The 15,203-nt window shown below is 43.7% G+C and overlaps 1 protein-coding gene across 1 annotated transcript in view; it reads right to left on the minus strand.

The window, feature by feature from the left end:
- nompB (intraflagellar transport protein 88-like protein nompB) overlaps positions 1–15,203 on the minus strand; it is a 1,761,410-nt gene that overhangs the window by 776,351 nt on the left and 969,856 nt on the right. The window contains exon 15 of the mRNA XM_075896456.1: positions 8,485–8,601. Within this exon, the coding sequence (XP_075752571.1) occupies positions 8,485–8,601 (117 nt within the window). The remainder of the gene's footprint in view (positions 1–8,484; positions 8,602–15,203) is intronic.

Raw genomic sequence — 15,203 nt, forward strand, 5'->3', positions numbered from 1 at the left:
CTAGAACATCCGCTTGACACGGAAACGACGCATTTTCAATTTCCACTCGAAGCCGAACGACCCGGGTCTGATGCCCACTATGATCCAGGAGTTTTCGTTCTTTATTCTATTTGCATCGTTATCGATACCTCGGGAATGCATGTGAGGAATTTTTCGCTCATAATGACGCTGAAGCCGACACCGTTACCGAAGTTTCTTGGAAACAAGCTCTCTAACGCTGTTTCATTAAAATTGGAGTTGATGAATAAAACAAAATGGTGAAATATTTCACAGGCGTGAATTTATTTATTTTTCTTTATTTATCCGAAGACACGGAGCCTTAATTGTAACATAGCACACATCGATGACGAACGCTGTTGTTATCCTTGGCATTCCAGTGCCAATGCACACCATTAAAAAGTCACATTTTATAATCAAAAATGTATATGCCACGCTTTTTTGTTGTGTGATTGGATATGGTTCACGACAGTGTCAATATATCGAATAACACCACGGAAGAAGTGAGATAGAAAGCGGGTGCCACTAATATCTTGCCGAAAATTCCTCGCTCTTTCGATCACTCTGGAGGAACTTGCACTAATACTTTTATTTCCCTATATCCACGCTTATGACGGAAGTTAAAAGATTCCCTGCAGGTATAAAAGCAGAATTTCTACAAAGCAGAGCCTAGTTACAAACAATTCGTTAGAATATTGAATGTGAAGCGGGGGTGTTTAGAGGTTAAGTGGAATAACGGCTGCCTTGGCGAACAGGCTCACTTTGCTTCCACCTTACCTGTACTCAGCGAGGGTACCGAAAAAGGCAATTGTGTATGTGAGCGTAAGACAGAAAACACATAACATTATTGGCAAAAACGAACGACCTACGGCGGCTTGTACTGTTAGAAAATTATGGTGGTAACGTTGTACATACACCTAAACTTGCCGCTTTGATGATTCAGAGATGGCCCGTTGCTGTGATGTACTCCTCACTAGCCAACATAGGTGTAGGCGGAGGAGGGGGTGTTTGAACTCCTTTCAAGTTTTAAAGTTTTGTAGGTGTACACACGCAGATATACAAATAAACGCTCGAGCATAAATATCATGTGTACAAATACCCTTCTCCTTTGCTTCGCTGACTGGCGGAGGTCAGCCACGACGGCGGCGCGGCCCATGTGCACGGAACAGACAACGAAACGGTAGGCAAGCAGATTGTTTTGAAATGAGAGCGCACTACTTAGATGCGGACAGAAAGACAGGGATATGCGCTTCTAAGTAGTGCGCTCTCATTTCAGAACAATAATGAATCACCAACTCACCCAATCAACCAAACAGGCAAGCAGACGCAGAAACGCGACAACGTGTGGGTGCACGTATTGTTGCCACAGTAACGACAGAGATATCTTCCATTGGCATCTTCGATGCTGGCTTGCGTTCCGCTCCTTGAATTCTCAGCACTCGTAACTTTTCAATGAAACAAAAAAATGTCTCGGGTTCATAACATGCTTGCGATTCAAGAGTGAAAGTAATAGAAGCGCGTCGATAATACAATCAAGAGGCATGCAAGATTTCAGGGCTATTATTGTGAGGCGAAACAACACTCGTAAAACACGTCCTTTTTTTTAGTCTACGTTGCTCTCCCGATCATCATAATATTAGTGGGGCTTTTGCGTTCCAAACCCACGAGGTGAATATGAAAGACTCTGTAGAGGAGGACTCCGGAAGTTTGAACTATCTGGTGTTTTTTAAGGTGCACTGACAATGCATTGTTCATAGCCCACTATCATTTCGCCTTCATTGAAATGAGACCACCCCGGCCAGGATCAAACCCATAACCTGTAGGTCAGAAGCCGAGCTCCATAACCAATGCTCCAATGCGGCGATCTTCTGAACAGCATATATTCACCGGGAGTATTAACCGATGGCACAGAAGTTTCGTTGTCATAATGCCACTTAACGCCGTTCAAAGAAAAATCCCTATATAAAAGGCTAAGTTCAGACATGGCCTCATGCATGTCGTCTTCTTACTTACTCGGAACAGGTACCCATGCCAGCTCTACACAATAGAGCCAAGGAGAATAACGAAAAAGAAAATTCATCGCTAACAAGCGCTTTTTGCAATGATGTTCGACCTGTATATTTAATAAGCCAAGTGTTCGATGCTGACTAGATTACCCTTCGCACAGTGTTTGTGAGCCAAACCCAATAACGGTTCATCAGCTAAAGAACAGATCAAGCATGCATTGCTTGTTTACCTCAAGTTCACAAGTAATGTTCCACTGCTCGCTAACTACTGGAAAGAAAAAAGAACGCTGTTCCGTTGCTCGCTAATTACTGAAAAAAAATACAGAAGAGGGCAACTGATTGTGTCGTGGGTTGCACTACATACTGTGCCCGACCTCTCCACACGCACTACATACCGTGCCCGTGTTTTCGTATTTTGCTCGGTATGTGGTAGTCCGCAATACACCCATTCTAGATTCAAAGAACAGAGAAATACCCCGAAAATTATAGTTGATCTTTTCTTATGCAATTTCCTGCTTATAAGTTTAGTAGGTTTCCAGTGATGATTTCGTAAGCATTCCCATCTTCCAAATGTGCCTCTCTGTTTCCTTCACCTTCTTTTTAACCGATGTTTCCTTTTGGCTTGGTATTCTGCTGTAGTCTGAATACTTGCTTGAAAACTTTCGAGTTCACTTCCTGCATCTAGTATTGACATTCTTCATGTACAAGTAACTGAAAACCTTTCTAGCCCAACGCTCCTCTCCCATTTTACTCCATCGGTCCTCCAATTCTATCTTGCTGCTAGTTTCTTTACCCTCAAACAATGTCCATCCCATGTCTCCCTGTGCCCCCTGATTTGGAGTATTCCCGTGTGTCCCCAAAAGCTAGTCTACCTCTCCCACCTTGTTTAATTTCCAATCTTGCTTGAACTTCTGATTTTATGCACAAGACCGAATTGCCGAACGTCAAACACGGTACCATGACACCTTTCACAATCCCTCTCACATCGTCATACCTCTTGTAGTTCCAGTGCCCGATTTTTCATACAGCTGCATTCTTGGTGCCCTTAAACATTACGCATCTTTCATGCTCGCTGAGATACTCAGCCTCGTTATTTATCCATATGTCCAAGTATTTGTATTTATTCACTATTTCTAGCGCGACTACACGTATCTCATGCTCAATGCTTTTTTTTTTATCGTTAAAATCATGGTTCTCGATTTTTCACTCCTGAAATTCAAATTTAACCGATCTCCCTCATTACCACAGTTGTGTATCAATCCCTGCCGACCTTTCTTGTTGTCAGCTAATAATACTATATATTCTGCATACATCATTGCTGGCAATGACTGTTCAATGTGTTTTCCTTGCTTGGCAAAAGAGAGGCTGAATCCGAGTGTCCGAGTCGACTCCCCTCTAATTTGGCTTCTAGTCCCTGGAGATATAGCATGAATAACGAAGGTGACAAGGGACATCTTCGTCAAAGCCCGCGTAGTAACTCTATAGGCTAAGATATCTGTTCTTACTATTTGATAACTACCTTATTACTTTTATAGTTATCTTTTAGAAGATTAGTTATTCCATCTTCCACATCTAGTTTGTCCAGTAATCCCCACAAGTCTTCTTGAATCCTACTATCGTAAGCTTTCTTGATATCTAGAAATGCCAGCCACAGGGGCGTCTGTTCTTTTTCTGCTATTTTAATACATTGCAGCACACTTGTAGCGCCACCGAGCAGCCAACGAGGGAAGCTGACTGGTGAACATAGCTGCTGGCTGCGCCACGTCAATATTATCAACAAATGGTGCCGATCACTTCAGTGGACATCTGTGACATGTCTCATTTTTGTTATATTCTTCTTCTCTCTCTCTCCGACGTGTCTGGATAGAGCGAAAGCCTTTTGAGCTCAGCACACAAACCTGACGATCGTCCTCGTCCGAACTTCAAAGAAAATCACGAGGCTATATGCGAGCTGCTGTCGTGACACCATTGACGTCTCCTCCGCCTTTGATAGCCACCTTGCTATTGACATGTTGCGTTTATCACTTAGTGGATGTGAATTCGCCTCACTCACGTGCGAAAACGCCATTACCAACACACCTGTGTTGGTAATGGTGTTTCCGGGAGACGTGTGCGTATTACGTGCCCGGCGATTCCCCTTTCCGAAATGCACGGTCGCGCTTCTGAACTCGTTCACCTGCTAGCAGTAACGTGTATGGCTGGTTTGTGCCACGTGATTTGTCCTGCCGGTCAGATCACACAACCCTCTCACTCCGAAGTCAGAGCGGTCGAGAGCACTCCGTGTCAGAGGCTGACGCTTTGAAAGAACCAGCCGAAGGTATTGCGAGCACTAGAGTTCGACAAATCGAAGGTGCAGCCACTATTCAGAGCTCTTGAAAACGCCCCCCCCCCCCCCCCCCGAAGAGCCATAAGTGTGACCTGATGCTCTGGGACACGGCGCTTTCGGATGCCAACTCTCTTCCTTTCTGACAACGGTACGAAGTTGCAGGAGGAGAAGCGTGCACAGCCGCAATCCTGCAAGAAAAATGCAACGGCCCCTGCATCTTGAACGAAAACCAACGCACGGGACTTGATCCGTGGTACAATCAATTGAAAGCAGGCCTTACCGCCGGTCAAGGCTTGGACTCTGCTTTTTTTTCGCACATCGGGAGGAATGCGCCGCCTCGCTGTGGCCTACACACGGCAGGATGCCTTCGCTTGCCACCCCATTGTCCTGACTCTCCAAATCACCTGCTAGTCAATGTCGGCAGTTTGGCTGGAGTCAGAAGCGCAACGTAGTCGGGCTGCGCCAGGATTTTCAAAGAAAACAGAAATTCCTCGGACGCCCAAGTGATCAAGAAGCCGGGCATTGAAGAGTTGTGGTGGTGTGAAACACGCTAGTGACCCCTTTTTGGGAACTTTTCTTCTCTTTCCCGGTGTGCGGAAAGGTGGTTCCGCCTTCATAAGTCGCCCGACCAGTCATCTTTACTCCATTGCATACATCAGATGCAACGCTGTGGAAGTTAGCGAGACTTCTTGCAGTCGATGCGTTTGCAACAAAAAAGTAGCTTGATGTTCGTGCCACTGGAACTCAAGTTTTCTTTCGCTATGGGAGCAAGAAGTATTTGGAAATATTATGTGCCTTACAAACAAAGACGCCGTTTAACGTTTCTTATTACGTGGCTGTATATCTCAGTTTTCCCGTGACATCACATTCAGGCTTTCTACTACGCCACACTGGCGGCCACCTGGACTTTCAGTGCCAGTGCAGAATACGACACAACAGGGTCCTTTGATACCCACGTTCTTTTGTGCTCACCCCGCTTTCTTCTATTCACCAGTCATGCCAAAGGGGAGCACAAAGAAACAAGAGAGCGCACCGGCACAAATCGGATGTCACGCCAGTGATCACAAAACGCACGGAGTTATACGTTTTGCTGGACGAACTTCTTTCATAGCTTCCACATCGTTGCACCTGATGTATGAAAAGAAGTATAACATCGAATTGGCTGAAAGAGTGGACAATGCGACCAAGGTTGACTGCGCTGCTTTTAAAAGTAAGGGACGTGTGCGTTTTCAGCATTATTTCAGCGAGCTTCGTCCAGAGCAAGACCTTCAGCCGCAGTTCTCGAGCTTAAGTTCGCGAGCATATTTCTGAACCCCTCAGCCATGTACATAAGTTGTTGTCGTTAGTACGAGCGACTCATCTGACTTGTTCGACGATGGTTTCTACGACGGGGACCCACTACCAAAACTGACACCCGCAGAACCCGGAGTCACAACAGCACCCACGTATCGAAGTGAAAGCACGGCAGCCATATTGCTCAAGGCAGAATGAGGCGGCGACTGCCTTGTATAGCGCCGTAATACTTTGGGAGCTTGTGGCCGTGTGTTTTGCTATAGTTACTAAAGCACCAAGTTATTATTCTTAGGTGGCGAGATAACGTAGTAATGACTTCAATGCACACCTGATTTAAATTTTCACTGACACTAGACGTTTCAAACGTGTTGAAAAAACATCAGGCCCGTGCGGAACGCGCATCACGTTCACAGCGAAAGTAGAAGAGCAGCCTTTCAGAGCCTTTTCAGAACACTCTTCCTGATGCTACAAGCACACTTCTGGGTACATACAGCGCCATAAATAATAATAAAGTTTGTGTAGTGGGCCAGCATTCACTATGCTATCCTTCATTATTCTTTGGAGAAGGATGGTATCTGCTACACAGTTGTAGTAAATTTTTTTTGCGATTTTTTTATGCAGTGGCTGACGACGCTGAAGAAATATGCGTGCTGGGGTATGCGTCGCAGTTAACAGGTGATCACGAACAATTTTTCTGATGGCTTGGAGCATTAAACGACGCAGTCCTTACGCAATTCACATTGTGTGACGCCTGGCTGTTCTTTTGATGTTCTAAAAAGCTTCGTTAGTCATACTAACGCGATTACTTTCCCGACATCAAGCCTGCCTAAGAACAGTGTAAATACGAGTTCACAGCACTAGCATAGCTCAGTGGTAGAATACCGGGCAGGCATCTAGCAGTTCCAGATCGCAATATCAATGTGTCATTAATGTTTTTTTTCATTTACCAAGTTTTTTTTTCGTTCGATACTGGTTACGTGTGGCGGCGGAACTCTACGGCACCGCGCGTGGCACGTGTTCTGATCTCATAAAAGCTTTCGCTGCTAAAAAAGGTATACTCAGGGATATCGATTCGCATTATACGATTACACAGTTGCCTCGCACCAGAAGTAAGCAGTGAGGAGATGCAGTGAAAATAAAAGTTTCACTCGCATACAACCATAAGCCTTTGGCGAATGACAATGCAGCATGCAGGTGCTCATACTCTTTTTTTATTAGGGTGAGGGTGGTATTCGCCTTTTCACATACTCGCTTGAGAAGCTGCTGGATATCAGGAGAAAACGATGCTTGGAAAATTTCAATCGTTCATCTGGTATGTTTTTCTCCACTATCCGTTCAACGGAAATCCTAGAAGCCTCAATAAATTTTAAAAAGGCCCCGTTGGTACTGCTGCGCTGTCTTTGATTTTTTAGGTTTTGATTGTACGACAGCTTTTTTTTGCCTATACAACTCTGTTGTGCGTGGTACAGGCGGAATTTCGACAGCTCTTTCAATGAGAGGTGCTTTAGGCGAAAGTGTTTATTTGCCTGATTTTTCAGAGGAGCTTGTTTCTTTTTTCTCCTACATAAAGAGGGGCATAAAGCAGCATCAGAAATTTTGGCATTGGGAGTGTAGTACTCATGCAAATTAAAGAAACTCACATTTCAGAAATGCGGAGCCGGCACTACATTCACTACCTTTCAGAAACGAAGCGCTCACTTGTATTAGACACCCTCACGTATACTAGCTTTTGTAAGTGCGCATGGAAACAATGCAAACACGGTGGTAATGTTACAAGCCCATGGTCTTGGTATTTAGCAAGTCTCTATCGAGGCAGCCTGCTTCAACATGTGTACAGAATATTAGTCGTCATTCTTTTTGGGGCTTATTTTCTCGCCAAACTGCGCTCCCATCTGTCTCGAAAGATGACGTCTTTGGAATACTGAAACGTACAAACATTATTCAGTGTCCCTGTACAACCGGACGCCAAAAGATAATTTTTGTACTCGAAAATGCCGTCATAGTCGCGAAAATATGTGAGGAAAGCTAGTGAAGCATGCCTACTTACAAATCGAACGTTGTGCCCAGTGTCCGCCTCACGCGATTCGCGAAGCCGAATTCTACCCAAGAGCCCACCATCGTCGTCTCTAAAAGTGATCCCAGGTATTTTCAGAACCGTTCTTTCTCATTTAAGGCACCGCACGCAACATTACTAGCACAAAAACAACGCGAAAGCCACGAACGCTACAATGCGCCCATCCGCTTTCTGCCCTGAGCAATATGGTGGCGCATCAACTTTAGTCATAGAGACGCTCCACCTCTTCAGAAGATTTAATGTAACTTCCTTGGTGAAACCTTTCCTTAAGAAGAGGCATCAAAAACGTTTTTTTAGGGACGTGTCTCGTGGTTGTGCTGTTCTCTGATTTGTGGTCCGCTTCATCACATAATATTTGCGAGCTGCGACTGATACGCTAGTTTTCAACCCTTTGTGGTAGTTTTCTGTAGGCATGCTTTTTCTAGGCTTCCATATTCAAAAATCAAACACTCTTAGAAACTGGTGGAATGTGATGTGCAACTTATCGACTAGCTGTTGTGACCTAATTGGCGCGGAACTTCAGTTTCACCATTCTTTCCCAGGAAGGATTGTTGTGTAAATGTATGACACCATCGGCCCTCATCACTTGAGCCAGTCTAGAACGGGTCTCCGAAGCATGCATAGCTGAGAACCACTGTCATAGGAGTTAGAAAAAATAGTGCCCACCTCAACATACAATCACCGACGTCCTCCTCAAGCAATGACCTTGTAAGACTTTATTACGGAATATTGGCTTTTATTTGCAGACTTAGGTATTGCGTCACGTGATGTGTCACGTTCTGACTTACCCTGATTGTACAGAGCTTCGACGCAGCTGGCCTCATTGGTGAGGGCCTCACGATAGTACTGAACTGCACGGTCCAGGTCGTTGTTGACGAAGCAGCAGTTGCCTTTGTTCACCAGAGCTGCAACGAAGAGCAGAGGTGAGTCGACGTTTGTTATACTCAATGGACGCAGCATGGAGAGTTTACAGCGACACAGAATATGGAATGCAGGCACACGATTGAAAGTGGCTTTCTCTGCATTAACCTCCTTCCACGTGCTGACGTTTCAGATTCTACCAACTCTGAGTAAACAACTCGCCCACATCGCCGTTCTTCCACTGCACAATGAGGGCTTCCTGCTGGCAGAGAACCTTCGTGTATATACACCCCATATCGAGATCCCTCTGCCATTCTCAAAAACGCTTAAGATATCTTGTAGTCAATTCTGAAACTGTACTCAACCTTCGAATATCTGCCGCATGTTAAGGCATATGGCACCACTCCACTTTTCTGCCCTCTTTTTATGTCCCATCAGATGCGGGATGTTCCTATCGGCGCGATAACCCGCACTGCTTTGTTCCTTCCTGCTACCGATAGACGTAAGACTTGCGTTCAGTAACTTATGAGGTATACACCGAATCTAATTCCTAAATAAAAAAATGAATAAATTGATCTTTATTTTCTTCAACAGAGAACGACATGAAACTGAAAGCCGCGAGTATGGCTTGACGGAGGTCCTTGACCACTTTTTTTCTGGCATATAGCAGCAGGTCGTCTAGGTCCCCCATGATTAGTATGTCACACTTTTAGTTCGGGATACCGCATTTGTTTTTCAGAAAACGGTAAAGCATGGATGGTAACAATCGACCGTGACCAATTATTGTAGTTTTTTTTTAATCACAAAGAAGGCAGAGCAATACTCCGTTATGGTTACAAACTGAAATGTAAACTGTTCAGCATCTCGCGGGATCACTCTGAAACTGTGCGAGACAGGCGGCGCGACTTTCTAATACATTCAAACTCGAATTGGAAGGAAGGTGATTGTGCAACTCATGTCGAACAACTTGTTTGTAAATTATGAAGTTTATGCATGAAACAGCAACATAAACTGCGCGACGAAGGTGTCAACAGGAGCCGCAGAACTACCAGTGTCATGTAACCATGCCACCCATCCATCTGCTAGATGATTATTGAGGAATACTGCCGCTCAAGACCTTGTTCCATTCCTGTACACGAACGTATGCAATAGTCCTATCAAGAAGAGTGCCTATGTTATGCAAGGTTAATTCTTGTTCAGCATTTCTTGTAATAGCTTACTGAAACATGGCTCACCAATACTGTGCGTGATAACTGCATTCTGGATAGTCGACTCAAAGAGATGTGAAGAAAAAATCGAACACGTGGGGGCATTTTGGTAACCTTGCAAAACATTATTTTCCGGCAAGTATCTTTTTTGTCACTTTTTAGAAAGTGTGTGGGTTTCTACTAGGCATGCATCAGCTCTTTAATTAACTGACGCAATTTATCGACCACCTGACTTGAATCTGACGTTTCTCATGCATGCAAACAACTCTTTGAGATTAATACTGCTGGGTTTTCTCATTCTGTTTGTCCTAATTTTTAATGCTTTTATTTTTCACGAGATTGATTTGAATAGCTTTTTCACAAACGTTACCTCCCTATGAGAAGCTCACGTTTCTTTTTTTTTTTCAGTCATGCCTCGACTTTTTTTTTTTGACAGCTTATCGTTAAACACACGCAATTTTTAGCTACATCAACCAATATTTTAGATATCAATATAATCAATCATCGTGACATAAGCTGCAACTTAACTCATGAAGATGGGCTTTCTGATGATGACATATTCACAGGCGCTCTGATGGTATCTTTTCCAAGGCGTCACTCTTCTGATAAATATGTACGATGCTAAAACAGAGCAAATTTTGACAGCATAAACTCCGAGCTTTGTGCGTTTAGTTTTGCTTAGTAATCAAAAAGCTGGAACAATTGAGCATGTTTGGTCATTCTGTGAAACCACTTTACTGACCAGATCGATCATTTCGTTCCATAAACAAAAGTAGCCTGCTCTTCAACAGCGCCGAGGTCTACGATAATGCTTTGGCACCTTATTAACAAGAAGCATTTATATCGTTCAGCTGATAATGACTGTCTCTATGATTCTTGGCACCGTTGCAAGGTCTGCATTAGCAATATCAGTCCATCGTGAAACTATTCAAAACGACATTTCTTCACTCATGACTTGTACTCCTGCTAACTAAAAAACCCCAGAGTTTCTGGCGTGCAATAAAAAAAGCTACCCTGACATAACATTGTCAGTGAGCACGGCGGTATGGTTTACAACTTCGTATATGCGGATCTATTGAATAATGACTTTTCATCCATATTTAGACATGATGAAACCACATATTCACCCTTCCTTGTCAACCTCGTCGACGTATGGATTCTGAAGCAATCATTAGTGGGACAGAAATTCCTTCTTTACTTAATAAATTTAAGACTTCTTCAGCATCCAATCACAATGACAATATTTACCAGTGTGAAAATTTTGTCTCTTGGCTTATCCTCAATATTTTGGACACTCTTCTTGCATTCTCTAACTACTAACACTATTCCGAGAGCCTGAAAGGTCACAAAAGCCCCGCCACGGGGGTACAGTGGCTAAAGTACTTGGCTGCTGGCCCGCAGGTTGCGAGATCGAATCCCGGCTGCAGTGGCTGCATTTTAGATGGAAAGCAAGGATGCTGTAGACCCGTGTGCTAAGATTTGGGTGCATGTTAAAGAACTTCAGGTGGCCGAAATTTCCGGAGCCCACTACTACGGCGTCTCTCATATTTATATTGTGATTTCGGAACGTCGAACCCCACATATCAATCCTTTCGAAAGTAGCAAAAGTAATGCCAACAGTCCGGAGACAACATATATTTATTAAACTACCACCCTATTTCTCAGACCAGTACCCTTTGCAAGTAACTTGAACATGTCATTTACACGGAAGTCATGAACTATTTAGAAGACCACAACAATACTTTTGAGCACCATCATGGCTTCCACCGAGGCTACTCATGCGAGGGGGTATGCCACAGTGTCAAATCAGGCGATGAAGTTGCCCTTTCGAATGCAGGCTTTCCTCCTGTGGGCGGCTACCTCTCCCGCATGCACAGACAGCGCCGCTACATTCCTGGACTACGAAATTTACAAGCTGCCCTGCCAGCTTCCGGCCCTTTTTGGCACAAACCAGAAAGAGGCTGCACGACCGCCGTTTCCAGGCCTGAATCATTTCTTCACCTGGAAACACGGAACAGTTATCTGCGTGGCATCATTGTAGTCTCTTCATAAGCAGCTGCCTGTCACGGACCAGATGGGGCATGCCACCGCGTCAAATTTGGCCATGAACTTGCCCTTTATAAGGCAGGTTAGTTTTCTGTCTCATGCAGAATGCTGCCGTTCAAGTGATGTATTTCAGTTCGCGGTGTCGTGCCCCTCTGACACCCTTGACGCAGACTGCTGTCCCAGCAGTCTACGCCAAGCGTTATTTTTGTACTGCGTTAAGTCTCAACTCACCCTTCTTTCGCTAATCTTTTCTGGTGACGGGGCCATTGAATAAAACGCAAGTAGAATAGCACAGTTGGAACTCGTTCAAAATATTCTGAAAGACGAGTGGTTGCAACTCGCCCAGCCCAAACGAACATCGAAGGTATGGTCGCCAGTATTTTCTGTCGTGTTGACGCTTTAGACCAGATAATCGGAACTTCCCCATCTTGTGATGGGAGTACTGGTACCAAAGCTACCACGCACAATTGTTCAGGAACTATCATGCGAAATCAAAGCTATAGCCAACAAATGTGACGATTCCGAAAACGACCTTAGACGATGTAAGTTACTTTTTTTTGGAATCCCTGACATTTGGAACGAAACCTGGCTTCGTCGGAAACAAGCGTATTTCTGTCTGTTTCGAGAAGCTCAAAGCATCTATCACTCCTACAGACATTGAAAGAGTCCATAGGATAGGCCGCTACCACGAAGGTTAGAACCGCCCAATTATCGTCAAGCTAGGCCGTTTGAAAGACAAATCGAAAATTCTCTCCGCTGGTCCTAAACTGTAAGGCACAGATTTCGCAAACCGTGAAGACTACTCTGCACGTGTGCGCCTTGACCGCAGCAAACTTTACGAGTTTGGCCAATAAACGAAAGCTGATTTCAAAACACGTTTTAATAAACTAAGCATAGGAGATAAAAATATATCTACGAAGTGGTATGTGATTCTGTGATCAAACAGAAGCAATAGCAGCCATGGCTGGCTTCCAAGATTTTTGCCAGAGCACTCTCACTTGTACCAAAAGACCACAGACCTACTTACGATTCCGCATCAGTTTTACTTTCGAACATCAGAAGCTATGTACCCAAGAGGGCAGCTTTTGAGGCCATCTCGGAAGATCATGCCACCGACTATGCGATAATAACTGAAACATGGCTAACTTTTTCGATTGATGGCGAAAAGCTACTATAGCATAACACATCGTACCACGTGTATAAACTTGACCAGACTGGGCGTAAGGGTGGCGGTGTCCTAATCTTTGTCAAAAGTGCTTTGTCTTCCTTCCACGTTAAAGTTAACACTAACCATGAAATTCTGGGCGTAAATATATCATTTCCTACTAGTGTAACCATACTTATAGCGTCTTACCGAACCTCTGACTCCGATATCTCGTTTATTTATTACCTTCATTCCGCCATGCTTGATATTCACTGTCGCTTTTCTCATGCCATTTAATTCATATGTCGTTACTTTATTTTCCCCACATCGACTGGAATAACCTCTCTGCACCATCCCGCCATTCCAAAGTTTTTCTTGATTTGATACTAATGTTCAATTTCACCCAAGCAGTCAATATACCGACACGTGGCGGTAATATTCTTGACTTGGTTCTAACTTCGAAGCCTGATCTCATTCAATCGTTATCGAGCAGAAATGGGCTAAGCGACCACAAAACTGTACAGTTCGACATGGGCATTCCGATTCTTCGTCGATTACCCCCGATAAAATATATTCAAGATTACAAAAAAGTAAACTTCACTCGCTTCCACGCCTATCTTGAAAACTTCCACAGTTTTTTTCAGGTTTCCGCCCTTCAGAGGACAGTCGACCAAAGTTGGCTACTTTGCAGACATGAAATTCAAGAGCTAATTGAAAACTATCATCCCTTATTCGTATTCTCGGCGATTCCAATCAACCGTGGTATTCTAAAGCCTTAAAAAACTTTCGCAAAGCAAGAACCATCTCTTTCGAGAGGCAAAACGCCACCACACTGCAGCGACGTGGTCTAAGTACTTCAAGGCTCTTCATGATTACACGCGTCTTCTGCGACGCTCTAAAAAAGTTTTATCACCATGACATATTAGGCATTTTACGCGTTAACCCTCGTAAATTCTGGAATCTCCTAACCCTGAAACACAACCACACACATACAATTTGTTTGAGAAATTCTGACGGTTCGGAGGTACAGCAAGACCAACGGTCTGACATCATGAATACATTTTTCTGTCTGTTTTCACCCGTGAAAATAACTTTGATAGCCCCGATTTACCGTTTCAACATTTCTCCCAAATGCTTGCGATTAGCATTACTGCCTCGAGCATCGATAAACTATTAGTAAAACAAAAAATATCTTGTGCCCCGGGACCAGATAAAATCACAGCTAAAATACTTGAAGGTACGCTAACGTGTTCCAGCAAAATATTAGAAATAATGTTCATGCAAACGATAAAAGACAGTACGCTTCTGCATGATTGGAAGCTAAGCAGCACATCTCCGATATTTAGAGCGGGTAATCGGTCCGTTCCTTTAAATGATCGTCCAATTTCCTGAACTTCTTTACCTTGTAAACTGCTTGAGCACATAATATACTCTAGCGTGGTAACCCATCTTGAAAACAACCCATTCACTTCTATAAATCAGCATGGCTTTCACTCAGGTTTTTCCTATGAATCAACTTCTCAAATTTACGACGGCCCTGCACTTAAACATCGACTCTTAATTTCAAACATATTTCCCCTTTCTCAATTTTTCCAAAGCGTTCGCGTTCCCCATCAAAAAACTTATGCTAAAACTTTCCTCCCTTAATATAAACCCGCTCATATTGTCATGAATACAAGCCTTCTCCACTAATTGATCCCAATACACAGTCATCAGAGGTCACCGTTCCTTCACTACAAATGTAATATTTGGTGTACCTCAAGGTTCCGTCCTTGGCCGTCTTCTCTTTCTAATTTGTAATAATGACCTTCCCTTAATTGTTACGTCGCTGAAACGTCTCTTTGCCACCGATTGTGTCATTTGCGCCGAATATGAGATGGCTCTGATCAGCTTGTCCTCCAAATTGAGTTAAATGTAAGTGAAAATTGGTGTTCTTCATGGATGATGCAACTTATTATTTATAGTATAATAAATCATTAAATATCTATGCAAGTTCCTTGTAAGCGTTGAAACCTTAATTTACTTATTCCCTGTAAACTAACCATCTTACTCTAGCAGAATTGTACTAATACGTGGGTGTTCTCACCAACAGCACACTAACATCAACTGATCATATCGCACAGCGCACTGCCGATGCATTCAAAACATAAGGTTTGATCAGAAGATCCCTGTCCTGCTCACCGACCTCAGTTCATAAACTCGCCAACGAAACCTACACCCGAAGTTAATTTCAGTATGCCTCTCCAAT

This window comes from Rhipicephalus microplus, chromosome 5 (assembly GCF_043290135.1).
Source record: "Rhipicephalus microplus isolate Deutch F79 chromosome 5, USDA_Rmic, whole genome shotgun sequence".
NCBI classification, from domain to species: domain Eukaryota; kingdom Metazoa; phylum Arthropoda; class Arachnida; order Ixodida; family Ixodidae; genus Rhipicephalus; species Rhipicephalus microplus.